General features: G+C 40.2%; 1 protein-coding gene and 1 long non-coding RNA gene across 2 annotated transcripts in view; one reads left to right on the top strand and one right to left on the bottom strand.

Annotated features, from left to right (window-relative positions):
- The window catches only part of LOC125323712, a 57,773-nt gene extending 31,104 nt beyond the window's left edge, over positions 1–26,669 (bottom strand). The window contains exons 1-2 of the long non-coding RNA XR_007202621.1: positions 26,584–26,669; positions 9,703–9,865 (exon numbers count right to left, since the gene is read on the bottom strand). This is a non-coding gene — a long non-coding RNA (uncharacterized LOC125323712). The remainder of the gene's footprint in view (positions 1–9,702; positions 9,866–26,583) is intronic.
- TSNAX (translin associated factor X) lies at positions 85–24,316 on the top strand. The gene is made up of 6 exons (XM_048298898.1): positions 85–148; positions 2,078–2,185; positions 6,327–6,441; positions 8,061–8,191; positions 20,356–20,483; positions 22,532–24,316. Exons 1-6 carry the CDS (start codon positions 133–135, stop codon positions 22,904–22,906), a joined length of 873 nt encoding a protein of 290 aa, XP_048154855.1. The 5' UTR covers positions 85–132; the 3' UTR covers positions 22,907–24,316.
- Positions 26,670–27,966: the final 1,297 nt, after the last annotated feature.

The raw sequence follows: 27,966 nt of genomic DNA, 5'->3' as shown, positions 1-27,966 counted from the left end.
TGTGGCGTCTCGGCGTCAGGCACTCGCGGGACGCCCCGCCATGGCGCCGGTAGGGCGGGGGCGGCGGGGCCCTTGCGGCGCGCGGGGCGGCTGCGGGTTGCCTGGGGGACACGGCGCGGCGGCGGCACCGGGATGAGCGGCAAGGAAGGTGATGTCTCCTTCCCTCCCCTTCCCTTCCTTTCCCACCCTCAGGAGACCGAGGCGTGAGGAGCTGGAGCCGGCTGAAGCGGAGGGAGGCCCCGCGGCTCGGAGGAGGCCAGGGTGCGGAGCTTCTGCCGTGCCCAGCGGTGCCCTTCGGCTGCGTCGTGAAACTCTCACTGAGAGGCCGCTCCTTCACGGGTGTCACTGACCTTTCCTTCGTGGGTGCCCTGCCTTCCCGCTGGGGCTGTCCGGGTGCGCCAGAGAATGTGGCTGTAGGAATCTGCATCCCTGGGGCTGGAAAAGCAGATGCTTCTTCAGAGGGAAGCTGAGTGTGTTAGGCCTGTAAAGCGCTTGTGCTAGCTGTTGAGTATAGTGTGTCTATTTATGTATATATATATATGTATAACATATTATGTATATTACCTAATATATATGTGAAATACATATTTTTCATAGCTTGCCCTGCTGCCTGTGTGTTGGCTTAGCCCTGGCAGTCGCAGAATCAGAGTCACAGAACGGGTCAGGGTGGAAGGGACTACAGTGGGTCATCTATTCCAAGCTCCCTGCTCAGGCAGGGTCATCCTAGAGCACGTGGCACGGGATTGTGTCCAGACGATTCTTGAACATCTCCAGTGAGGGAGACTCCACAACCTCTCAGGACAATGTGTTCCAGTGCTCGGTCACCCACACAGTGAAGAAGTTCTTCCTCGTATTCAGGAAGAATGGAACTTCCTATGTATTGGTTTCTGCCTGTTGCCTCTTGTCCTATTGCTTAACATCACCAAGAATCACACAGATCTCCCTTCAGCACTCTTTCAGGGGATGCATTTAGTGTTTTCAACTGCTATAGGAAAAACAAAACCCTGAACTCATGTCCAACAGAAAATAAGGAAAAAATTATTTTCAGTTTCCTCTTTAAGAAAGTAGCTACGCCCACTTCTGGTTTTGGTTTGGGATAATAAACAATTAAGCGGAAACATTTTAAAATCCAGTGTTCATGTGTAGCTTTTAAGTAGCTTCCCTTGGTTCTTCTTTTAAGGAAATTGAGAGAACTCCATGTATTCAAAAGGTTTGCCTGTATTCAAGTTTGCCAAATTTTGGGCTCTGTAAGGAACAGAGTGTCCAGCTGTCACCAAAAGGAGGGAGAGAGAAAGAGGACACATGGGTGACACGTGGGTGACACAATGAGTCAGTCCAAGGTGAAGGAAGGATAAAAGGTAGAAATGATACAAGGTATAAATTGGGAGTAAAAGATAGTCCAAAAGGGATGAGTTCTGGGTGTGGGTCTGAAAAGGAGGGTTAAGGAAGAGGCACACAAAGCAGTTGAAGTGAGCGGCTACATTCAGAGAAGAAACTGGTTAATGGGTAGAGTGTAAGGGCCTAAGAAGTTACACTGCAGGAACTAAACCTACATATCTGAATAGGGATAGTCTGCTTAAATTATGCCTTGCTTCTTTTTCTGGTTACTGAAGACCCATGATGTAAATCACAGTAATAAAATCTTGCAGGTTTAGTGACTAATTTCAACTGAATATTTAGAATAGTTTAAAAAAGGAAGGAAAAGAAATGTCTAATCCTTTAGGTCCTTGTTCACACAAGGATTTCCATGCAACCATTCGCTTAAAGCAAGAAAACATAAAAGGGTGTGAAGACCTGAAGACATTACCAAAAAAAAGACACAGGATCCTGCCACACTCATCCATTGAAATGGATTTTTTTTTTCTAATTTTCACTAGCAATGTCGTAGGAAAAGTAACATGATAATGTGAAGCTGGCATGAGTTGATAATAAGGCTCATGCAGTTACCTTATTCAGTCCTGTAGAATATGACTGCGGTCAGGAATGCTCTGAAGACAGCATTCTGGTGCTCCTTATGCTCTGACAAAAACTATATTTTTAAGTATTGCTTTTTTTGTGTGTCTCTTCTATTTAATAGGATCAGGTGGGTTCAGAAAACGAAAGCATGACAATTTTCCACATGGTCAAAGAAGAGAGGAAAAAGAGAATGTTAATCCACCCTCAGCTTTGATGACGTCTTTTAAATGTAAGTAAGCATTTGGAAAACCAGATTATAAAAACGCGGTGTAGAAATTGCTAGGAAATTATTAGTGGAATAAACTCTGCGGGAGAAACTAGTTGGACTCACACTCCATACAGTTAGGGCTTAGTGTTCTGCATTTTGTGCGGTGAAGTCCTGGGGGTGGGATTTTGCATGGCTCCACCTGATTCATGACTTGCTCCCGTTTCCATCCCACCTGCTGTTCCACCTGCCCTCCTTGCTTGTGCTGAACCTGATGCTGAGCACAGTGCGCAAGTGTTCAGCCAGGCAAAAGGTGACCGGGCCCTTTGGTGGCAGAAAACTGCAGGATCTGCAGAGGTGTAATACAAAACCTGAGCCACAGGGGCAAGAGGAGGAGGTGGTGACCTTTGAGAAACTGAGGAGGTTCTGACCTTGGCTGTGGTGCACAGATGACTAAGCTACTTTAGTGTAAATCTGGATGCATTGTTTTAAAGAGTTGGTATTTGTTTATACCTGCACTTTTTCAAAAAAAGACTTCAACTAACTAATATAGACCTGTATGTAGACACTTAGTTCAGTTTGAATGCCTTTTAAATATTAACATATATTTGAGATTCTTTAAATAGGCAGGTGTAAACTTCCCTTCAGCCAAATTATTTTTATAAGATTTTTCACCAAACCAGATTTAAACTCCAGTAAATTTAAATTTCTCATTAGACAACCCCTAAGAAAGCAAAGTTGACCTTCAGAAATGAGAAGCCTTGACAAGAGGGAAGGAGATTTGATATGGGGAACAGATTTATTCTTGTTGTAAAATTTTCCCCGTGCTAGGTATTTTTTATGAAGCTAAGAAGGGTGAAGTATAAGCTGTCCGGCTGCTTTAGATGGTTACTTCAATGTCATGTAACTTCTTGGCTTTTTTTTAAAATGGGTGCTTATATTTTTCTGTGTAAATCAGCTTGGCAGATGATTAACCATGACCCCTGAACTTTGCCTAGAGAAGCTGTGGATGCCCCATCCCTGGCAGTGTTCAAGGCTGGGTTGGAGGGGGATTTGAGCAACCTGGTCTAGTGGAAAGTGTCCTTGCCCATGGGAGGAGGGGTTGGAACTGGGTGATCTTCAAGGCTCCTTCCAACCAAACCACTCTATCATTCAAATTGAATATTGTATACACACTTGCTCTTGAATTAAGTAGTGCAACTGTACTTTCAACTTTAATTTTTTGCTCTCATGAATATCAGTTTGTCATAAAGTGCTATTACTTCCACTTCAAAACAGCTTGTTTCCCTCCCTTCTCATGAGATCCAGTCATTTGTGTTTGGTTAATTTCAGAAATAATTTAAGGGACATGGTTTCTTCAAAGTTTTTCAGAGATCCACTCTTTGTATTTATTGCAAAAATGCTTAGTGCAGTACTAAGTGCACTGCCCCAGAGAGAGACGCTGGTGGTCTTTGTCTCCCCGTCAGGCACAAGCATTAGGAAAATATGTGCTCCAGATGGTTTATAATTGAGCAGGTTGTATAAGGTGAACCAGAGCTGTGCACTGTTTCTGTGTATGTTGTCTGAATCTAAAAAACTTAATCATAGAATCATGGAATATGCTAAGTTGGAACCAATCCATCAGGATGATCGAGTCAAACTCCTGGCTCTGTGTAGGACATCCCAAGACTCACACCATGTGCCTGAGAATATTGTCCAGTTGCTTCTTGAACTCAAAACAGGATTGTTGCTGTGACCACTTCTCTCGGGAGCCTGTTCCTCTGGGTGAAGAACCTTTCCTGATACCTAACCTAAACCTCCCTTGACACAACTTCAGGCTCTTTCTTCGAACCCTGTCACTGGTCATCAGAGTGAAGAGACTGGTACCTACCCCTCTGCTTTCTTTCCCTCATGAGGATGTTGAAAGTCTGCCCTCTGTCTCCTCTTCTGCAGAATGAACAAATTGAGTGACCTCAGCTGTTGCTCATATGGCTTCCCCTCCAGACTCTTCACCATCTTCATTGCCTTCCTTTGGATGTTCTCTAAGATCTTAAGATCTTTTTTGTACTGTTTTGCCCAAAAAACTGCACGCAGTATTTGAGGTGAAACTGCCCTAGTGCAGAGCAGAGCAGGACAATCCCCTCCCTTGCCCAGCTGGTGATGCTGAGCCTGATGCCCCCCAGGACAGGGTTGGCCCTCCTGGCTGCCAGGGCACTGCTGGCTCATGTTCAACTTGCCATCGACCAGGACCCCCAGGGCCCTTTCTGCAGCACGGCTCTTCAGCCCCTCATTCCTGGTCTGTACACACAACCGGGGTTGCCCCGTTAGTGTGTGGCCTTAAATGGGTATACACATTTTGCTCTTTTTAATCTCTGAAAAAAAGATGTGCTTGAATCGATCTATTTGCACCAAAGTTTTCTAAAAAAATAATGAGAAATTGTCTTCTGTAGTAATCAGAGAATCACAGAATGGTCTAATGAGTCAAAACCCAAGGAGTTACACTTTTTTTTGGAAATATGTTTTAAATATGACAGCTCAGTGATAAAGAGAGTGGGTGCTACCTTGATTTATAGGGTTAAGGTTTAGTAAGTGTCATTTTTAATGGTCTGATTTTGCACCACCAAAATTATCATTGGAGTCTGAGTCTTTACGTTCAGTGCTAAATGAGACATTACAGTGTCATGTATGTAGGAAATTACGGTATGGTTTTGATGTGTTAGCTTGGTGAACCCCCAGGTACTAATCCTTTGCAATTTTAGGCAGTAACACAATACAGTAGGTTTTCTTGCATCCTGTTAGGCTAAAGATTATTTTATTTGTCTGGTTTACTTTAGAATAGAAAGCATTTCACAGTAGTCCCTAACAGGTTTAAAACCTAACATAGAAGTCTAAAAGCCACAACTATCCAGAAAAGACTGGGGGTGTTGCTAATAATTGCAGGTGTTAAGAATAGTGAATTTCCCAGTAGATGACATTTGTAAATGGTCCTTGGAAATGTCATATGTGGCATCCTGTGAAGGGAAATCACCCTTCCTCAGGTTCCTTTCACTATGATCTGAGGGAAAATTTCTTGGTGATAATTCAAGGGTGGAATTGATTCTCAGAATTTGAAAGAGACACACCAAACAGACATGAGTAAGAATTAAGAGAGCAGAAGCATTTGTGACTTATCTTAGAGTTTCAGAATAAGATTGGGGAGAACAGAACAAAATGAGAGGAACCAAGTTTTTACCAAGGCAATGAGAAATACAGAGCTATTTTTCTAGTGTCTTCTAAACCTTGCTTGCCAGTGAACTGCTATACTTTTTTAAAGGTTACTCACTTGTCAGACCCTTTAAAAATGCAACCTCTTAGTTTATTTCCTGCATTTTCTTGCACAGAGGCTTTGACACCTCAGACAATTACATAGGAAATTTGTTTGATTTCTTCTAAGCGTCTATTAGTGATTTATTTACTAGAATAATGATCTATAAAATGTTAATGGTATTTGTGAAACATTCATAATGTTTGACTGTCATAACCAGATACGCTTCCTCTCTTCTCTGTATTCATTGTAGTTAGAGAGAATTAACATCAGCAAGTCAGAAATCTTATTTTAAATAATTGATCTCATCCTTAGAGATATTAGAATACTCAACTTTTGTCCAAGTCTATCTGGGATGTGAAATGCAACCTTTCTTCTAACTAAATGATGCATTTTGAATAGTATATGTGCCTTAGCCAGATGCTTTTTATTTGATTGGTTTAGGCACTGGTGAATCTTATTAACAAATGATGGTAGGGTTTTATTTTTTGATTTATCTTGCTGAATTTGGGTGAAATTTTCAGTCCCATTTCCAGAACAACAGTGTTGTGGAATAGATTTTATTAGTGAAACCAAGTATTTTACCTTAAAAATTGTTCAGGCTGCTTTAAGGCATCATCAGGACTGATGTCTACTTCAACCTGACTTTATAAACAAAGGTAGTATTGATGATGAGTTTTGCAGCTCTGGCAGGTGACAGGCAGTGGTGGCCTCTGCAGCCATGCCCCAGGCAGGGGCAGCCCACCCTGGGGAAAGGCGCCCAGGGACAAGGCTGGTGGGGCTGGGGGCTGTAAGGAGTTGGTGCAGCATAGGTGCTTTGCTCTTCCCCTGTGCTGTGTTCATGTGATAATTGAGCTTTTGCTGTAATGATTGACTTGGCAGCATTCCAGCTGGAGCTTGACACCAGGCACGATAAATACGAACGGCTCGTGAAGCTTAGTCGGGATATAACTATCGAAAGCAAAAGAACGATATTTCTGCTCCACAGGTTCACCAGGTGAGTCACGTTGAGCGTGAAAATGTTGGTAGAAACCTACAGTCTGCCTTGCAGTGTTGTCTGTGAGTAACAGCTGCAATGTTCTGTTGAGAGGAATTTAATTAACTTCCCATAAACATTCTTTAGGGTGGATGCAAGCTAATGAATGCACACTCCAGTTAGAGAATTAAAAGATGCTGGTTCAGGTTTCTGGGTTGGTTTTATTGGTTTGTTAAACCAGTGTAGAGCAGTAGAGTAAGCAACAGATGAGAGCCTTCCAGCTTTCAGCAAGTTGGGAGAGAGGAGTGCGCACCCTTCCTTCAGGTTACTTGCCTGGGCAGTTCCATCACCGTTTTGGTTGTTGCAGCCCCACCCGAGGTCATCAATGCAAATAGGAGGTGACCTGGGGTCTGTTTATGCAAATACTACAGCTGGATAGGCTTTTGTGTGAAGTTTTGAGCTTCTATATGTTTTGTGTTCTCACAAGCCTTCAAGCAATCTTTGGAAGCCAGAAGCAAACTAGAAGAGCAACAGGAAAATTTGAGGCTTTGCACAGCCTGTTCTATAAAGTGTTTGCTGTACATGACAAACACTGGTCTTGCGTGTTTTAACAGCTCTCCCTTTTCTTTGTAATTTCATTTATTTTAATTTACATTTTGTTACCTATCAATATATTTATGTTGAAGTAGTAGCTGTTTATAGTTACAGTTATAAATGGAGATTATGAAGTTGCCTGCTCTTTAACTTGGTTTACTTCTGCAAAGAGGTATTGTGATAATTCCAGTAACCTCTACAGCCTTGACTGTAAATAACTACTCCCACTGCAGAGGCTAGGTAGCTGGGAACTGGTGGAGGAAAGAACAACAACAAAAAACTCCTCATTACTCTGAATTTAGATTCCTGTTTTATAAGACATTCCTGTTTTTGTGAGAGCGGAAGTTTTCCATGCTGTATTTTGTATTTCCTTCTTTGCTTTTTGCAATTATTGTGGCTTTAATTTCAGTAAATTTTACTGTTTGCTTTTAAGTGTTTTCTCGAGACCAATCAATCAGTAGTTCCTTAAAGAGACTGTAAACTAATATACCATGGATTATTTGGGCTCAAGGGAGGAGAAAGTTTAAAGGAAATTAGATAAACTAAACTTTAAATGCCAAGTATATATTGTGGTTTTGAGTCAGATATTTCAGCTGTTCCTGAGCAACATAGTCCGTAACTACTTCCTTAAAAAAAAATCACATGTAGAAGTACATAATGTATTGTATTTTGCAATACTGATTTTTTTTTTTAAGAGGGTGAAGGACTTCTGTAAATACTGCTAGTTTTCTGGGATATTTTTTGAAGCCTTTGTATGTGTTTCTCCTTTTTCTTACTTAAACAATAATCATGACTGTAGTCTGGAATAAACATCATGCTACCAGAACTCTGGGTGGTTGATTATTTTCTAGGTAACAATCTACAGAATTTCAGAATCTGCAATAGGTATCTATGAAAGTTAAACTGTTTCTCATTCTAGTATCAGTTTTGCTTTTTCTTGAAGCTAGTAAAAATGTATTGATCAGTAAAAGAAAAAGTGTAATGTTTTTTAACAGTTTGCTCATGTTCTGGAAACTGCTCTTTCAGTTTCTGTTTTATGTTTGCAGTGCTCCCAATGGGGAAGAAATACTAAGTGAATCTGAAGTCAAGCTAGATGCTGTCCGACGGAAGATCAAGCAGGTTGCACAAGAACTGATTGGAGAAGACATGTATCAGTTCCACAGAGCTATATCTCCAGGTAAATAATTTTAAAATAGGAAAAGTACGCAGTTTTGAACTAAGCTTAGTTTCTCTTTCTGTAGCAATACTTCCTCTTCATGCTGCAGGTCTGAATTTGTTACATTTCTGTGGTTATAAATCAGGACTCAGGTTAATCTTTGTTACTAGCAGAGTTAGCTCTGGTATTAGAGAAGCTATTGTCCTACAGATTCATTACAGTTTAAAGGAAGATTTAAATGGGAGTCTACAACTAGAAAAATTTGGACCCTGACCTAAACTGAAGTTGAGAGTAGTTCTAACAAATGTACTGGCTGATCTTCTTTGACAGAGAGGAATATATGTAGCACACTCACTTACCCCTCCTGAAGGGTTATAATTTCTAAGAGGAGAGTGGGAGCGACTGTCTTATGAAATTATCCATTTTGAGTGATAAAGTGATTTTGAGTTGATAAAGTTAATGAATTTAAATCCTTAGATTAGCATTTTCTTTCTTCTAGGCTCAGAATGTGCTTCTGCCTCTCTGTTACAAGCATTAAACCAGTTTGTGTGTTTCAATTGCATCTTTTTCTGCTCCTCTCTGTAAACAGCAGTCTTTGCTAACATTCTTGAAATATTAAATCCCAGTTCATTCATGACTCTTGGCTGTCAAACCATATTTCTTTGCTGAATCTTTGCTGACAATCTGAATATTACCTAAAATTGGTATGCCTTGGTTATGGCAACGCATGACTAAAATATGTAACTGCTTCTTTGACATCTTAGTCATGGTATAAAAGTGTCTTGTGTCTATCAATCTCATTTTTAACATATTTGGAATTGTGTATATCTTTCTGTGTTTAGGCAAAACTTCTTCAGCTGACGAGAGCTGAAGATTTGCCCTGAATTATTTGTTTAAAAATGTCCATAAGATCGATTTGATAAATCAGCAGCAAATACATGTATGTAATCTGCAAGACAAACAATGCTCAGGTTGACTTGTACTCATGTCTTACACAGGGCTTACTTCAGGGCAGACCAAAAGTCAAAGCAAGTCGTTAAGAGCATTGTCCAAATGCGTCTTCTAAACACTGACAGGCTTGGGGCATCAACCACCTCTCTAGGAAGCCAATTCCTGTATTTCACCTCCTTTTCAAAATAAATGCCCTCACCTGATGCAGCTTAGAGCCATTCCCACACATCCTATCAGTGGATGGGACAGGAGATCTGTCTCCTGCACCACCTTCTCCACTTGCCCTCCTCAGGAACCTGTAGGGAGCAATGAAGTTGCCCCTCAGCTTTGTCCTCTCCAAACTAGACAAGCCCAAAATCCTAATGTGCTCCTTTATAGCACATTTCTTCCAACCCTTTCGCCATCTTTGTTGCCCTGCTCTGGATGCCAGCTGGTGCCCATGGTGCATGTTTTGTGAGGGAGTGTTAGAATATACCTGTGTGTCACTGGGAAGACAGGGAATGCTTTTAGGCATTGTGTAAATGAGCTTGTGTGCATAAGAAGTATAAAATGCTAGCTTTCAGCCAGACCTTTACTCTTACCTTCATTAAATCCTCCACTCTCCAGTTAGTCATTGGGATGGCAAAAAAAGGAATATGCAGCCTTCAAGACTTGTAGATCTTGATCGTGCTGAAGCTGGGATCAAGGAGGTGCCAGAGATGTGAAGATGCTTGATGTCAGAATTACGAAGCTGAGATAGAAAACCTAGAAACAGGAAGAATGAGGGGACAGTTAGGTGAAGAGCAACTGGGAGAGAGTGCTTTATTCCACCTGCCTGCCGCTGTTTATGAAGAACTATAATTGGGAAGTGATAAGAGTTAAGAATGTTGCTTTTAGTTTTGGTTCTAAGCCTAGTGTTCTTTAATTGTTGCTTTGTTTTTTTTTTTCAGTGCAAAAAGCTTGCATGTCTTTTTGAAAATAAATGTAGCTAAGAAGAGTGCTAGATCTTTTGTCTTTATATATTTCCTAGGGCTGTAAGTCTTGACCTTCCTTTAACCTAGTTTTCAGCTCTGATTTTGTATTTTAAAGAAATTCTGGAGAACTAGTTAAAAAGCATTTTATGAACAAAAACATTGCCATTAAACTGCTTTTTTCTTTCAAAAAGAATAAAGAAACACCTATGTCCCATATCTCAAAAGCAGCATGTCTAATTAACCTCAAACTTCCTAAAAATATTCTCCTTTGTCTTGAAATCAAACATGAAACATCCTCCTGTTCCCCACCCTACCTCTCACAGAAGGAGTAAAAGGGTTCAAAATGGAGCTTATAATGGCAACCACTGTAGCAGCCTTAACTGGGGAATCATGATTGTCTGCATAATAAAGCTGCCTAATACATATTTTATTCAGTATAATAACTGTTAGCCTATAAATAGAAGAATGCTATGAGTATTATGCTTGGGAATATTGTTTGCCACTTGTAATTGTTAAATGCTTTTTTTGGGGTTACTCCAAGCAGTTGTTCTTTTGACTTGAAGATAAAACAATTCTGGCAGAGCACTAAAGGAGTTTCATGCTTTCCCTCATTAAGAATAGTGCTAATGGCACGCAGGACATTTCCCCAAAGGACACTTGCATGAGCTCAAACACTGAGTATAGCACTAATTGAACAACAACAAAAACTGATGACTGTTTTCTACACGTTTCTTAACAGTACAGATTGTCCCAGGGGATGATTAAACAAGCAAACAAAGAGATACTGAAATAATGAAGTCTTTTTTTAATGCAGAGCTCTTCATTTGTTATGTTAGAATGTTCTGCTTTGTTGATATTTTTAAAGCTTTACTATTTGTAATATAGAATTCCTGCTCCTTTGGCCCGCTTTGCAGTGTATACCTTATATATCCTGTGAGGAAATATGTACTCTTTCTTTAAAATTGTTGAGAGACACTATGCAAGAAAAGGACTGGAAAAGATTGTATGGATTTATGAAAGGAAGGAAGAAATTTTTCAGGATTTTTTATTTGTATATATAAGTGTTTGAGCGTTTATATATATATAGATATTTAACTCTCAACTACTGGGGGAGATATCAACAGTATACAGAAAAGATCTGTACAGGACTTAAAGACAAGAAAGAAGTGCTCTGCAACATGTGTATGGTCCTACACTTCAGCTATAACAACCCCATGCAGTGCTACAGGCTGGGGAAGAGTAACTGGAAAACTGCTCATTAGAAAAGGACCTGGGGTTTCTGTTTGACAGCAGCTGAACATGATCCAGTGCATGCCCAGGTGGCCAAGAAGTCCAGTGGCATCCTGGCTTCTATCACCAATTGTGTGGCCAGCAGGAACAGGGCAGTAATTGTCCCCCTGTATTCAGCACTGGCTGCACCTCAACTTCTGTATCCAGTTTTGGACCCATCACTACAAGACAGACATTGACGTGCTGGAACCCATGTCCAGAGAAGGGCAGTGGAACAAGTGAAAGGTTTGGAGCATAAGTCTGATAAAGAGTGGCCAAAGGAGCTGGAGGTGTTTAGCCTGGAGAAAAGGATGCTCAGAAGGGACCTCATTGCTCTTTACAACTGCCTGAAAGGAGGGTGTAGCCAGATGTGGGATGGTCTCTTCTCCAATGTAACAAGCAATAGGACATGAAGAAATGGCCTCAAGTCACTCTAGGGGAGGTTTAGATGGTATATTAGGAAAAATTTAATCATGGGAAGGGTTGTCAAGCATTGGAACAGGCTGTCCAGGAGAGTGGTGGAGTCACCATCCCTGGAGGTATTGAAAAGACATGTAGATGTGGCTCTTAAGAGACATGGTTTAGTGGTGGATTTGGCAGTGTTGGGTTAGTGGTTGGACTCAGTGATCCTAAAACCTAAAAAATTCTATGATTCTATGTTAGGATGTATGTAATTATTCAAAGCATGTTCTAAATCTACTCTGCATAAATGCAAAACTTGTGTAATGCAGAGGGAAAATTAAGGATTGCTTGATAGGTTGGTGTTGTGTGGGATTAAATGGAGTACCTTTTTAACATGACTTTGTTAAATTAAATTTCTAGCCATTTGAAGACTTACTCAGTTTTTTGCCCCTTAAGACAAAATACTGCATGGGGAGCCTGTAATTCTTCTGGAGCTTCTTAAGTGGAGTGCTGTGGGGTGATGATGGTAGATGCAAGTAGAGCACTGTTGGCTGACCTTTGCTGTGTGCCTGTGCTTGCAGCAGTGGCGAATGGAGTGGTATGCACAGGGAAGCTCATTAGCTGTTTATCATGTCTGCACTTGCTCTCAATAGGATTAGATGATGAGGCTGTAAAATGTCAGCACCTTGTCAAAACTATTGCTCTGTGGCTGCTTCTGCTGATGATGATGCAGGAAATGCTGTGTAAAAGTTCAGCACTGATGCAGTCTAACACATCATTTCTCTTGTGCAGGCACTATTTGTGTTCTGAGAGATTGATATAATGGAGCTTATTTCTGTCTCCTGCCTTATGCCATTTAGAGTCACTTTAGGCCTGTAAGATACTGCAACAAGCTGCATTGCTCGATTGGACAAGGCCAGTTAAGTCTGTGTGGCTGAAAAGGAAACACTTCAGTTGCACTAGAATGCCACTTTTTAACTGCAGTATATAGGACCACCAGACAGGATGCTGTAAGAAATGCTATGGAGATGAGTGGGGTCTGTCCAAGCAGGTCAGCTTTAGATTACTGATGATTTAAGTAATAACATTTTTTTTTGGGTATTGTATGAAGGATTTTAATTAGAATGCAAACTAAAGGAACTATTCAGTAACGATTTCTGTGTTTACCTGGTTGTTTTTTTTGGGGGGGAGGGGGGGTTTTTTTTTTGTTTGTTTTTCTTTTTCCCCTTAGCTTTTAAACTCAAAATATGAAAATAACATACGGAAATTGTTCTACCTTTGTAAACACACATGTATTTCTGAAATTATATCAAGGTACATAATATCAAGGATATAATATTAATGTACTGTTCTGCACATCAGGAACAGTATAAGTAGGACACCTGTTTTTTTCCTTGAGAAAGTTTAAAAACTGTAGTTAAAATGGATGGCATATTTAATTGTAGGTTGGTAATAGAAAGGAAAGGCTTTGTACTGCAGGAGGAAGGGATCATGAATTGTAAATGTCTCACCCAGGATAAGACCTAAATACACCTAAAACTTGAAAGGAAAGCTGTCTGTGAAGGAAGCAATCAGGTTTATGCAAGATGGTGGGAAAACATAGTAACACAGGAACAGGATGTAACTGAGGAATTAATCTCTTTGCTGTTGTAGGTGAGGGGTAAAATGCCAGAAATGGAAACAAAGTTTCCTGATTATACTGGAAAATTAATGGAATTTGCAATGAATAAGATAGTGGTTATTAGATACAGTTTTGTTAATTTCCTTCTTTCTGTTTTGTTACTTTCTGTGTTTCTCTGAACTCATATCCTCGCTTGGTCAAACTGGTTTGGTTTTTTTTCATTTTGCAAGTTGCCTATTTGAAATTTGATACCTTCAGTTCGTTGCCTTTTACTACCGTTTCATTATTTTTGGTTCATGCCTTTTTCCTAGGTTCTTCTAGGGAAAGGGAAAAGCCAGCAACTGCAAAGCCTTTCATTTTGTATTTTCTGCTTCAGGTTTTGTATGTTCATACACAAAAAATTAAAACAAACCTGCGAAGATGAATGCAAATTCTGTCATGAACAAACTAGGCATGCACTATGTGAGAATTGATTATCAGCTCATCCCTGAAGGAGGTGTAAATTCAGCAGGAGCCGTTCAGAGCAGCATAAGGCCAAAGAGAAGCTATGTACAGTCTTTTAAAGATGCGTGATCACAAAAATTGTATTTTCCTACTTCTATCTTAAGACCTAAATGTCCTAAAGCCCTGCTGTACTATTACGACAAATACTGCAGTTATTCACATGACAACCTGAAACCAGCAACATTGTTTGTCTATAAATTCAGTTTCATAGCTGGCAAAAGGAGGAGACCTTGTGCTCTGGCTCAGGAATTTTTTTCAACACTGCAGCTATTGACATTAGCCATTCACAGACCAGATCTCTCCAGCCTTTGCAGGAACCAAGTGCAGCTGGAACTTAAGAGAAGTTAAAAAAAAAAAATCTATGAAGCTTTTTTGTTTGTTTATTTAAAATCACACAGGAGAATGTGTCACAGAGGAACTCCATTCCGAGAAAGGACCAGGATAGCACATCGTGGTTAAGTTTTTGTTTTGTAGTCACGACGTGAGAAGTAGAAGTTGGCGAGTGGTGAAGTACCTTTGTGCCAGCCATCTCGCAGATCTGTGTTTATGAGGATAAATGGCCACTGTTGGTTCTTCTAATGTGCTGGTGAGTTGGGTCTGTTGCATGGAAACATCATCATCTTAAGAAGAACTTTCACTGTGTTTTGAACTGCAGAAGCTGTGTTGTGTTAGGTGCTCTTTCTTCTTTGATCAGTGAACATCCTGGCTGAGTCAGAGCTTCCTTTCTTTGGTATCTTGAACACTTGCCCTCAAGGCTGTCAGTAGTGTAAAATTTGCCATCTGACTGAATGACTTTTAAAACTCTGTATTAATTAGAAGGTAGTTGAGGATAGTCAAAGAGATCAGGAAGACTACTTGTCACAGGAATAGTTTTCTTTAAGAACTCGTGTAGAACATTGGGTGCTCTTCAGAATTACTATGTTTGGGACTGGCGAGTTGGAATAAAACGCCAAACTTCAGAACAAAAACCTTGATAACAAAAATAACCATGGTACATCCTTCAGGTCCCCAAGAAGAAGGAAAATAAAAGTTTGTGAATTTCTCACCCACAATTATTAATCTGCAAAAAGGCCTGTCATTTGTCATATGTCCATGTGTTTTTAATAGCAATATAAAAAAGGCTTGATTTACATGTTCTCTGCAATGAGAGATTAAAATATTCTTTGCAGTTCTTTGAAGGGTTTTTGTGTCTGTTTTGAGAAATAATTTAACTCTCACAGCCACCTGTCTGATAGGGAACCTAAATTTGTTTCTGTGGTTTTTGGGAAAACTGACTAATCTTGGTATTACCTTTTCCCTGAATTTGGTGTGTAGTCAGCTTTAAACAAAGTGCAAACAATATTAACACTTCAGTATCTGAAATACATCATTTAACACATGCAGCTAGAAGAGAACAGAATTTTTTGATGGTCGTGGATGTGTCAAGTAGCAATTGACTAATGAACAAAGCATTCAGGGCTTTATAGAAAAAATTTACATGAATTTAATTATTGATATAATAGTGAACCTACTCAGCTTTTGAATTACTACTCAGAGAATAGAAACAGATGTTTTTGTCCGAATTTGTAAGCTCATATAGACTTTTGTTCTAGTACTTTTATTTGTATTTGTTAGTACTGTTTTATAAAATCCATCCCTGACTGGAATTACCCTTTTAAGCCATTTTCACAATGGGATGTCCAGAACATTCCTGTCTGTGAGGAGAGCTGGCTTTATCCTCTTTCAGTGTATGTTGTAAAATTAACCTTTGACTTCATGCTCACAATCAAGAAAACAGTTTGATTGTTTCATAGCCTCAGCTTTATTTTAATTACATAAGTTTATACCCCTTCTGCCCAGAAAAAGACCTGTGGATCTTGGGAATCATTGTCAAGTATGAAGAGAACTTTAAAGGAATAGATTAGGGTGTGAATTACCAGTTTCCTCTTAATAGGACACTGGATTTTGTTTTTGTATTAGTACTTCTTAATTTATTGTGTGTACTTGTTTCAGTCGATGATGTACCTGGTTAATTGTTTGCTTATTTCACTCGTTCTCCCCTTTATTCATCCATATGCTTCTAGGAATGAGTTCTTTAACTTTACCATGCTCCCTTTATTCTGCAGAATTATTTCTCTGTTTGGGATTTCCACAAGGATATGACTCTTTTTTTCTGGGTTATGGTGGGGATTTCTAGGTTTTGGTGGTGGAGTTTTTTTGTTGTGCCTTCTTTGGTTTTGGGGGAGGAGAAAGAAGTTTTTTTCTGTGTTTGGTTTTTGATTTTTTTTTTAAATGCCAATGTAACTTGCCAGCCTAAACATGAGGATAAGATAGAGCCTTGTCGGTGCTGTTTTGGTTTTGTAATGAATCAGCAAGTGGGTAGTTTCACATGACTCGCCCTGTAAATAATGTACCCCACCCTTCATACGGTGATCCTGGAAGAAACTTGCTGTGTATATCTTCCTACCATCTTTCCAGTGGCTGCTCTTGGCCTGTGATTCCTGCTGCACGGCTTAGGGGAGGAGCTGGGTGAGAGAGCACAGACTTGTGTCTATCTGCTTGTGTCCTAACCATCAGCACAGGCTCCTCTCTAAACAGAAAGATAGAGAGAAACAGGACAAAGGATGAGAAATGAAATGTGTTTGAGAAGAAATAGGGAGAGAAGCTGCTTATTCGGGAAGATGGCAGGTGGCACTGGCATTGCTGACCTTCACAATCAAGAAGCATGAAATCTATTTGAACCTGTTTTGTAACTGTCGAACTGAGATTTAAAGGAGGAAATGAAGGAAACAAAATTTTAGGAGGAAACGTTCACCTCTTACTTGGTCTGTCATTCTGGTTTGAAACTTGCATGCATGCATGGATGCACATCTCAGGTGGAATTAGATTCTGTTTACCCTAATATGACTCCTGCAATTAAGTAATTTCTATTATTTACTCATTCTTTAAACAGAACTAGCTTTTCCTCTGTCTTGTGCATTCACTTGACTTTTGGATTGAGTGCACCAATGACTTTTTTAAAATCATTTTTTATTTAAGAAACCTAATTTCTTGCTAAGTTTCTAAGACAAACTACTTTTTCTTCTTTCTCAGAGCTTGCATATGTAGTTAAGGAAAAACGTCTTGAATACCAGCTGGCAAAAAAGGGCTCAAGCTTTCAGGCAGAAAAATCTCCTTTCTTTATAGATACATGCTCAGAAGATATCTCAGTGTAGCTCTCTAGTTCTTATGTAGAAAATAAATATTTAAAACGTAGAAGGGAGCTGCTAGACTGGGTCACTGTCACTTCTCTAGTACAAGCTGTTTATATGGAATAAATGAAATAAAATATCAAAATACTTAAGCAGTTACTTTTTTACCTTACATCTGTAATTTTAAGAGGTACTAGTAAAAATAATACAGTGTTTTTAATTGGGATTTTTGACCGTGTACTACAAAAAACCCCAAACCTATAAAAGGCAGTCTTATAAACTATTCCATTACTGGCAGCTCCGTCCATAAATAAGCCAATTTTGGAATAAATCCAAAACAAGAGCATAAGGGGAAAGGTATTGTTGGATGGTGTAGTGAAATGGGACGGGGTTTTTCACCTTGGGAATTATTTGCTGAAAATAGCGGATGTCCTACCATTAAGTTAAAACATAACGTGTTTAAACATCCTTCTACCTGCACATGGAAATACCCTATTTCAAGGTCTTGGGTCATTGAAATGTCATATTGTAGCTACTTCTAGAAGAAGGACTTACTAAAAAAAAAGAAAAAAGTAAAATACTAATGTTTTTTGCAAAATAGTTTTGAACAGGATTTGTTACCAGTCTATTTGTAATGGTAACTTTAAATGAGTTTTGTAAGGCTTACTAAATAGTGGGAGATAGATTCCCTAATTGTGAAAATGTGACAGTAAATGGCAGATTGTGTGCAACATTCACATGGTGTTGTTAAACAAAAGGAAGGAGCACAAGGCTGGAACATGTCAGCTAGGGTGGGATGGCAGGAGGAAGCAAAGATCTATGTGTGTACATGCATATAAATATGCCCACATAAAAAAGTACATAAAGATGAAAGAACAGAGGAGCCAAACACTTGGAAAAGGTCAAAAAATGTGTGAAGTAGTAAAGTGGAGTGAGTTGAAAGTGGGAGATCTGACTGATCGAGAAAACTGTTTACCAAAAGGTTTGAGGGCTGATTTGATCTCTCTGAGAGCTGTGGAAAATGCCAAGTTGATTCTTCATGTGTGATAGTCTTCTCCACAGATAGCAGAGAGAGATTCTCACAGATGTTGTCATGTTGAGTGCTGCTGTATCTGGTAGCTTACAGAAAAAGCCAAAATTTCCTAATGAATTACTGGTCCTGTTACATCAGAAGGTAAGTCAGGGAAGGAGTGAGTGATGAAATCTACCTCTCTGCAGCTTCTGAAGTTATTTATCTTAACAGATCCTGAGTAGCTTTTATCTAGTATTCTTCTATTGCTTGTGCTCAGAATGCTTTACCTGAATTCTGTTGATTAAATTATGATGTTTAATTGGCCTTGCCAGCTCCCTGTTTATGTTCTGGTTTGTGAACAGCAGTGCTGAGTGTGAGTTTGGTTGCTGCATATTTATTCTGCTTTTCCCACTGCTGCTGTGGAGTACTAGAAAGGGTGCAGGCTGAATTGCTGTTCTGAGTTGCTTCTGCTCAAACACATATTTAAAAGGAAAAAAAATGCAGGTCACTTTTCACACTTTTGTGACTGTAATATGGAAAGCCTCCTACCCCTTGAGGTTATGCTAGTTTTTCAAGGTATTTCCACCCTCGTCTGTTATTCAAATCTATGTTCTCTTCTTTTTGATTTAGACTATTTCTTTGATCCAGGTGAAGTCTAAATTTGCTTCTTCCTGCATATTTCTATAGGCTGAGGCCCTGGCTCTGGTACAGGTCAGTTGAGGGGATTAAGATTTTCTAATGGAAACAGGATTCTACTTCTGGTACCCTTGGTTGCATCCTCATTTTCTCATTGACAAAACTATTGTCTAATCCTGGCCCTCTTGCAGCATGATACCTGTTTGCTTCTCTTGAAGTGAAGTCATCCCCTTAAAATGGCTCAGAATAGCTCTGCTAGAACCATCTCTGTCATGTGTCTGTTCCTTTAATGTCCTCTTTGGGCTTTCGCTGTTCATGGGTCAGATATACACAGGCATTGACTTTGTCTTTACAACTTTTTTTAGCTCAGTACTGCCGTGGCTGTTCCAGCTTTGTTTCTGCCTTTTTTCCCACCAACAGTGCCAGCTTCAGCTTGCTGCTTATGAACTTTTCTTACATGCTTCCCCCAAATCTGCTCTCTGCACATAAGGAAAAGCTGACAACCTGTGAAATCTCTGAATGTTCAAACTCTTTTTTTTTAGATCTCACCTTTGCTGTAATGCATAATAAAATCACCATCTGCTAAGTAGGTAGTGAGAGGTAATTGTGGCAGGTAGCTGTAGATGGCATACAAATCTGGTATAAGCTACATTTGTTATCCTGCCTTTTATTCCCTTGCCAACACATCGACTCCTTTTGTCCCCCTGCAGGCCTTAATTGTAGAGTGTAAGTTCTTTTAGACAGAGCAGTCACTCCTATATTTTTACAATCATGGAACAGTTAGGGTTGGGAAGGACCTCTAGAGATGACCTAGTCCAACCCTCCTGCCAAAGCAGGATCACCTGTTAGTCCTCTCATTGGACATCACAGTCCTGTCTGGTTTGCTTGTTTGATTATTTATTTATTTATTTATTTGCTCTGGAGTGATTTGTAACAACAGATGCTTTGTCTTGAACATTAATTTCACCAAGCCTGTGTATTTTAAGGAGCCTGATTCCCACAAAATGGAGAAGTGGGAAATTCAGTTTTAAACAAGTATCTACTGTAAGTCCTTCTTGAGGGCTGGGCTGCTCTCAATCTGTTCATCCCCCAGCCTGCGTTGATACTGAGAATCTCCTGACCCAGGTGCAGCACCTTGCACTTGCTCTTGTTAAACTGCATGGGATTCCCATGAGCCCAACTTCTCAAGCTTATCCAGATCCCTCTGGATGGCATCCCATCCTTCAGGTGTGTCAGCTGCACTGCACAACTTGGTGTTATCTGCAAATTTACTGAGGGTGCACTCGATCCAACACTTTATGACATCGATGCAGATATTAAACAATACTGGTCCAAGTATGAGTGCTTGAGAACACTGTGGGGAGCTGCTGTTCAGTATGTTTCTGAGAGTACCATGATGCTTTATATTGAAATTATAGAAGGTTCTGCATGAAAAATGCAGTTGGAGTAAAACTTGCTTGTCAGTGTGCTCGGTCAGACTTTCATACTTCAGAAATGCACTATGTTAGATTATGTTTCAATGTTATTTCTGGATTGTGTTAGTTTTCACTTTCTGCTGGTAACGTTCGAATAGTCTCACTTAAAAGATTTCTTAAAAAACAAATAATTTTGAGCATGGATCATTGCTGGAAAGTTGAAGCATTAGCTTAATTCTGCTGTTTTTGCAGGACTTCAAGAATATGTTGAGGCAGTTTCGTTTCAGTATTTTATCAAAACACGATCTTTGATTAGTGTTGAAGAGATCAACAAACAACTAATATTTACAGCAGAAGACAGAGAAGAAACAACAAACATGGTAAAAGTTTTTCTTTTCTCAATTGACAAACATCTTTCTGGGATGGAAATGCAGCAAGAAGGCTTAGTCACATTTTTGGCATCTGATTAAATAAGGCCAATTCGTGGAATGGGATTAGATATACATGTGGGCTTTGACTAACTTGTTCAAAACATGCTTTTTATTCTGATAAGTAGTAAACTAAATCCGTGGGATACAAGTTTATAAATTTCACATCCTTTTTATTCAGAACAAACTGAACTCTTTTCTGGTACGGCGAAAGATCCAGGCCGGTGAAATACTACGTAACAAATGTAATGGATGGATTTTTAGTGCCTGGGACTGTCTGTAAGACTTGCTGGGGTATTGTGATGTTGGAGAAGTTGGGGGAGACAAACCAAGGCAGGATGAACTCCACAAATGAAATCTTAACTGCTGGTATTGAACTAGTCACTGGAGGCACTGTATTCGCCTTGTGTAAAACACCCTGCACGTGTCTTAGCTTCGTCATTTGTAACTCTCCTGGAGCTGATTCCTTTCAGAGGACAAGCTGGTGTCCCATCATACCTTAGCCCTAATACCATATCTGCTGTTTCTTGACTTGCCTCTACTCCTACCCTGCCCTAAAGGGCTCGTAGGGAAAAACTACTGTCACCAACCACAGTAAACTGGGTGCAGTTTGATTGTTGGCAGGGCACAACAGTGATTTGGTAGCAATCTACAGAAGTGCATGTGCAGTCGAGGTGCAGTCTACAGTAATGCTACTTTACATAAATTCCTGAGTCTGCTTCTGCTGAAGAGATTCTGCTGTAAAGCACTTCTCATTCTTTCTTTATTCTCTTGGTAAGATATTTGCAGAGAAGCCTGATTTTTAGCTTAAATTAATTTATTTTTACCAGAGGCAAGTCCATTGTGGCACACTTGTTTTAACAGAGTATGAAGTTGTTAACTGCAGTCTGCATGCCTCTGACCAGATCTGTCAGTTTGGGTAGATAGCATATTATGGGAACAAGTGAACAGACAGATGTTGCCTTTTCCTGATCTTAAAAATTAAGAGCCAGACACAGTTAAGGGAAAAAAGGGTCTTACTTCGGTATTTAATAAGGATCCTTATGGTGCACCACTTCGCCAAGGTGGAATGCGCCAAAATGCACCCATATGATAGACCACATATACAATTTATAGATCTTGCAAATTAGAGTATTTATGAAAGGTTTCCCAATGAGAGGCTTGAATGATTAGCATGATATTTTCTCATTTTGAGGAATTTTTTTCCTGGATGGGCTTAATTTTAGTTTACAGGATGCGTTTTAGAGAGGACCTTGGTTTTTCAGGATAGCATAGGGCTTTTTGGCCTCCAACTGCGATGCCTTTAGGATGTCTGGTTTCTTGGTTTAATAAAATATTAGGATTATGCTAAGTTATCGGACTTAGGAATTACAAGTATGCATGTTAAGAACACTGAGGATACATAAAAGCTATATAAAAGTTATATAAAAGGTATATAAAAGAAAAGGCAAAAATCATCATGGCATCACAGAAACCTGCATTGTCTCCCATGTTACCAATATTATGGCAATAAAAAGTATTGGAAACTTGGATATAGGAGCAAACTTGTAACTTTGTAATGGGTTTACTTCATTAAGATTTTTGTTTGCTCTTTTAATAAGCTCAGTTGATACAAAACAGATCTGAGAAGACTATGGCTTCTTGTAGAGAATATATTTTGAAATTCAAGACAGTATTACAAAATTATGTGGTTTGTTTTCATAATGCAGACTATTTTTAATTGATTTGCTAGTTTTGGACAGACCATTTAGGAAAAAATCTATCAGGCCAAGATCTGTCAGATGAAAAAAAACCCCAAACAACTGCAAATAAATGTTGCTACAGAGATGTGATAATTCTGTTTGCAAATAAAGATGGTAGAGTTAGGGTATGTTTATCATACTTAATTTTCCAGAATGTTTTAAATTTCCAGTTATGCTAGATGAGTTTGTGTATTTGACCCATTACGGACGGCTTTGTCACAGTTCTCTGTACTGGACTTTCTTCTGTTCTGTCCCCAGACCTCCAATGCCCATGATAAACAGCCCCATACTTGGAGCCTGAAGGTAACACCCGTGGATTACCTGCTGGGAGTGGCTGATCTGACGGGAGAGCTGATGCGGCTGTGCATCAGCAGCGTTGGGAACGGGGACATAGACACGCCCTTTGAACTGAGCCAGTTCTTGCGGCAGATTTACGATGGGTTTACTTTCATTGGCAACACTGGACCTTACGAAGTCTCAAAGAAGCTCTATACCTTGAAACAGAGTCTGGCAAAAGTAGAGAATGCCTGCTACACGTTGAAAGTACGGGGATCTGAAATCCCAAAGCACATGTTGGCTGATGTGTTCTCCACCAAAACGGAATTGATTGACCAAGAGGAGGGTCTTCCTTAAAATAAGGAGGCTCTTGCAACTCAGAAGGGAAGAGGACTTAGAGAAAGGTCTTTAGTTACGGTTTGTGGGGTTTTGACCCTTTTCAAAGCTTTTTAGGCAGAGACATTTTTAGTTTTATCTATGAGAAGGCTATTTGCAGTGGTAATTCGTAACCAAAATACTTTTTATGGTGTGCAAGAGAAAAAATGTTTGACTTTGGCCTCTTGTTCTGGAATTTTCTGTATTGCTCCATTGTATCTTCTTTCAGAATGACCAAAATTTCCACTGCACTCTGCTCCAGTGACTGTCATTTGCATCACCTCACCTCAAGCTGTTGTTACAAGTTTTCATCAAGCACAGCAGTGGAAAAAGAATGGTTAGGTGCTCTTACTTAGCGTTATCCCCATTTCCTGAGTATTTGGGTTCAATACTCATGTCATACCTACAACAATGCACCTGTGTGTAAGTGCATCCCTTGACTTGAAACTGAGGTGGTCTCAACAGTGCCATGTAATTCAAGTTTTCTCTGGTTAATGCTTCAAAGTGTGAAACTAAGTCAACTTTTTGCCAATTGATAATGCAGCTAATTGCACCAGGTGAATACTATTGTGCACCCATTATTTTGGGTCTCTGTTAAAACTGAGCTCTGTCTGAGCTAACACTGGTACTTCACAGTTTTGAGATGAGCTAGAAAATCCACAAAAAAATAATTGTGGAATGTATTGTTTTACATTTTTTGTAATATGATTTAATGCAGAATCTGACATACTTCTGTTTGTAGACAAAGAAGTTCTCATACAGAGTATGTAATTTGGTGTTAGGACAAGCAGTTTTTGGCCAGAACAAATGGATTGCAGTGCTGGAAGTCTGTTCTCCATTGTTTGTGCTGCCCTGAGGACCTCCACTGGGGTTGAACTGGTATAAGTGAAAAAGGGCTAGCCAAGCTTTAAATATATGTTAGCAGGAACTATATCATCTGCATGTTCCTGTGGAAAGGAAATTGCAAACAGAAGTAAGGCAGGCATTATGGTTTCCACATTTATCTTTGAGGAGGGTATGTCACTGTTGGCAAAAAATCAGGGCTTTATGCTGGTGTCTGAAGTTATGAAAGTCTGATAATGTACATAATGCTAAAGGAAAACAGATAAAACAACATGATCTCTAGACTCCAGGAAATAGGCCTCCCAACTGCAATTGAAAATACTGCATGTTTTTTATTTCCACTTCCATATGCTGTGATACTGCCGATATTTTTCCCATGAGCATGTCCTGAGTAGCTGGAATCATCTGATATATGGATAGGAATGGGTAAATAAATTTCTGTCAAATTTTTCCATTGTTTCCACATAAAGCAATATGTGGTGGCTTGAACAAGGAGTGGCATTTTTCCTATTGTTTAATACTATTTTTTACAATAAATTCTGAAAAGTAGTCACTGTCTCTATGTTGGTCCTTTTGCCTGTCAGCCCAAGTGGTAAATTACAATTACGGTGCAAGTTTCCCACTGTGCAGGACTTCACTTGGAAATTTCTCTCCATTCCTATATTCAGACTTCAGTGGGCACTTTCTAATCCTGAATCTCTTTTCTCTTTCTCCTTAACTTTATTCTGTGAAGTCTGAAAACTAGTTAGGGTAGAAACTTCATGTGATTCTCTTGAATTAAAAAAATGCAAAGGATTCAGATGACAAAGCGAGTATATCCCTGGCACAAATCTGCAACAGTACCCACGTTTTTACGTCTCACCTTTTTTCTCTGATGAGAGGAGGGGAAAGAAAGGAGGATGCTTGCTAATAAGGAACAGTTTTGGGGTTTCACCCCGTCCCTGAGATGCATACATCTAGCATTTCAGTTGATGCAGCTACAGTGTGGTTGTGTCTCTTTTGGCACAACTAAATTTACTGCAAGTCATTGCTTGTTTAGTGTAAGTGTGTGAAGTGAAAGCAAATACTATTAGACAACGTGTGTGATATTAAACAGAGGTCTGTCTCTTGTCTGTCCTAGCAGCTATCGGGGGAATTAAAAAATGTTCATCGCACCGTTTGAAAAGGGATGAGATGAATTCCAGCACATTGCACTGCTTGGCTCAGTGACAGTGTGCCTCTAGCCATGGAACAAGCACACAGTGGCCACCACTTTAGTCAGCTTCTGCTTTTATACAGTCATTCATTATTTTAAAACTACAGATGTCTAAAAAGAGTACTTTGTTTTCCCAAGCAATCTTTAGAAGTAGATGCTCTTTCAACAAGTATGTACTGGTTCTAATGATTTTGAGACTTAAATTTTCAGTAAGGCAAGAGAAATTTTTTTAATGGCATCCATGATTTCTAAATTTCAGGCTGCCTGCCTGTAATCAAAAGCTGTGAATAATTTCTAATAAGGAGCAAAGTGTATGTGGGGTGTATTAAAACACCAGCACAGATGGGAAGTAGCTAATAGCCTACAAACCTCCTGCTGAAGGAAATATTTTCCCCAAAAAACAATTGCACTGTAGCTATTTGAAAAGTGACAGACATTTGTCAGCAAAACAAGCTGCTAAAGAAGCAGTGGCAATTTTCCCATTTCTTATCCCATTACTCTATGGAGCTATTGATACGCTTGGTCTGCAGCCAGAACAGGACTACGTCATAGCAGATGTTTCACAAGGGCAGCTCTGCGTGCTAAAAATCATCTGCCTTTCTGGAATCTCCTTTCTCAGAGATGGCTTTTCGTTACAGGTTCACTTTTTTTCCCCTGACTGTTAATTTTCAGTGAGGGAAAATGCACCCAGATTTAGCTTTCCAGAACTGCTGGAGAAGTTATGCAAGAGAAACTTCCTGTTGACAAGACACAAATGTCTGTCTACTTAAACTCCTGCTTACTTGGATGTTCGCTGAGTATTAAAAATCAAAAGAAAAAGAAGAAAATAAACCGGACCTATTATGATATTTAGCATATTAGGTGCTTTATAGAATCCAGACCAGATTCTGGCACTGCCCTCAAAGAGTTTGCAGTTTAAGAGTAGGCAAAAGGGCAGCCAAGACAAACAAAAGGAAGATGGTAGAAAGGGGAGGAGATAAAGTGACAGGATTTTTACCAGACAACAGTGTGTAGTAGTAGGTTGGTTTACCACTTCCCATTTTGGAAAAGAAACTGGTCAAAACTTAAGGAAGTCTGGAGTGTGACAGTAAAGGGTTAGTTGGGAAGGGTGAAGGCAGTGGAGAGGCAAAATGGAAGGAAGTGAGGTGGAGACAAAGGGGGGAAGAATGGCAAGGAGTGGGACAGCAAGGAGTGGGACAGCGGGTGCACATGCAAGTAGGGTGGGACTGGGGAGGACGTGGGACAGGAAGACAGCCCTGCAAGAAGTTGGAAACAACACTTTGAAACCAAGTGACTCAGCTATAAAAGAGACTTGGAGTTGACCGAAGGAACTGAATTTAAAATTACCACAAGGTCCCCAATGCATTGATCTAGTCTTGGGCCATAAATAAGGGGAACTTGATTTCCTGAGCAGCTGAGAACCTGCAGGTCTGGGATTGAGCAGGGTTTGCAGGCTTCCAGTCATGCTGCCACTAATCAACAAGCTCTCAGTTCCCATATGACCCAACTTCCCATCCACATTCCCACACTGGTAGCCACAAACCTTGATGTTTGAATTGCTATCATCCGCAGCTGTTAGAGACATGGTTAGATACAGTTTTTAACATAAAGGAATGCTTACGGTGACCACAGTTTCCCCTTGTATGCTGTTCATGTGTCCATTTCGCTGGCATTCCTGCTTCAAACCCTTCTCTGTTTCTTCCCTTTCTTTACTTATCCTTTGTACTGTTCTTTTGAGCCATTGCCCACGTCCATCCCGTGGTTCAGTCCTTTCCGTGTTTAGCTGGAATCCTGGGGTGAAATGTTTCCATGCAGGAAGAGGAATCAATCGGTTTCTTAGGTAGGGTTGTCTGCTTGCACCTCCAAATTTGGGAGTAGTGCTCTGACTCTGAGGGGAGAGGTCTGGTATTCCTGCATTCGGATAAGGCCTGGTGTGTATGTCCTACGGCAGCCATGGTGCCATGTGTCAGGATGGGTGGGCAGATCTCATGTTGCTTTTGCAGGTGAGCAAACCTTAGTTATTCTGCAGTTTGCAATCATCACGAGCCAAGGAAAATTGCCTACAAATATGAAAGAAGTTTCTTCTCCAGTTCTGAGGAAGGTTGTCTTTGAGGAGTATGATTTCCCACAAATTCTACCTCTTTTTACCTCACCCATCGTCCCTTTGAAAGGCCTATTTGCAGAATGTAGCAGAAGAGACTTGCTGATGACTTCTTCTAGAGCCAGTCGGTGCCTTCCTGAACGCTGGCCAAAAGTGATGTGATGGTTCCTTTCTCGGCTCCTCCCACAGGCCAGGCAGGCTGGCTCTGGTGTCCCTTCAGCCACGGGGGAGGGGGGGGCGAACTCTGATCCTCCACTATTGGATTTTGCAGACCAGTGACATGTGGGTTCATCCTCTTTTTTTTTCTTTCTTTCTTTCCCTACTGTTGTTGTTTTCATGTCATGCAGATGCTCATTCCTCCTAAAGAAAGACACTGTTGTGTGTGCTCTGCTCCTCCACAGCCACAATAGGTCAGATGATTTCTTGAGCCCATCATAAAATGTTTCTTGGCTACAGGTGCAGTGCAGGTTTTGGGGGATACCTTCTAGCTTTGGGTGCTTCTTCCACAGCCCTGAGCTTTCCTGCAGGCTTGCAAGTTGCTTTTAATCCAGAAGGGTCCTACTAGTTCCATTAAATTTTTCCTCAAGGTCCTCTCCTCAGATGACCCCAGCAAGAGAAGCTGAAGATACTGTTCTGGAAATCACCCAGGTTTTTGTTAAAATGAGCTTTTTCATGCTCGGGGACAGGCCCCAGGGTGCCGAAGGATGTGCTTGAATAGTCTGGGAGTTTGGATATCATGGGAACATCAAGTCCCAGGAGTCTCCTTTTAAGGGGAGTGGGGGTTGTTTCTCTCCTTGCAGCAAGGGCAGTTGGTAAGTATGTTTTACTTTGTTTTACTTTGCACCTCACACCTGGAAGTAAAGGTGACAGGCAGCAGGTGCTGGGGCTGCGAGAGAAGATGAG

This window comes from Corvus hawaiiensis, chromosome 3, assembly GCF_020740725.1.
Source record: "Corvus hawaiiensis isolate bCorHaw1 chromosome 3, bCorHaw1.pri.cur, whole genome shotgun sequence".
Classification (NCBI taxonomy): Eukaryota; Metazoa; Chordata; class Aves; order Passeriformes; family Corvidae; genus Corvus; species Corvus hawaiiensis.
The sequence above is the reverse complement of the archived record's forward strand: the minus strand, read 5'-3'. Positions and strand labels throughout refer to the sequence as shown.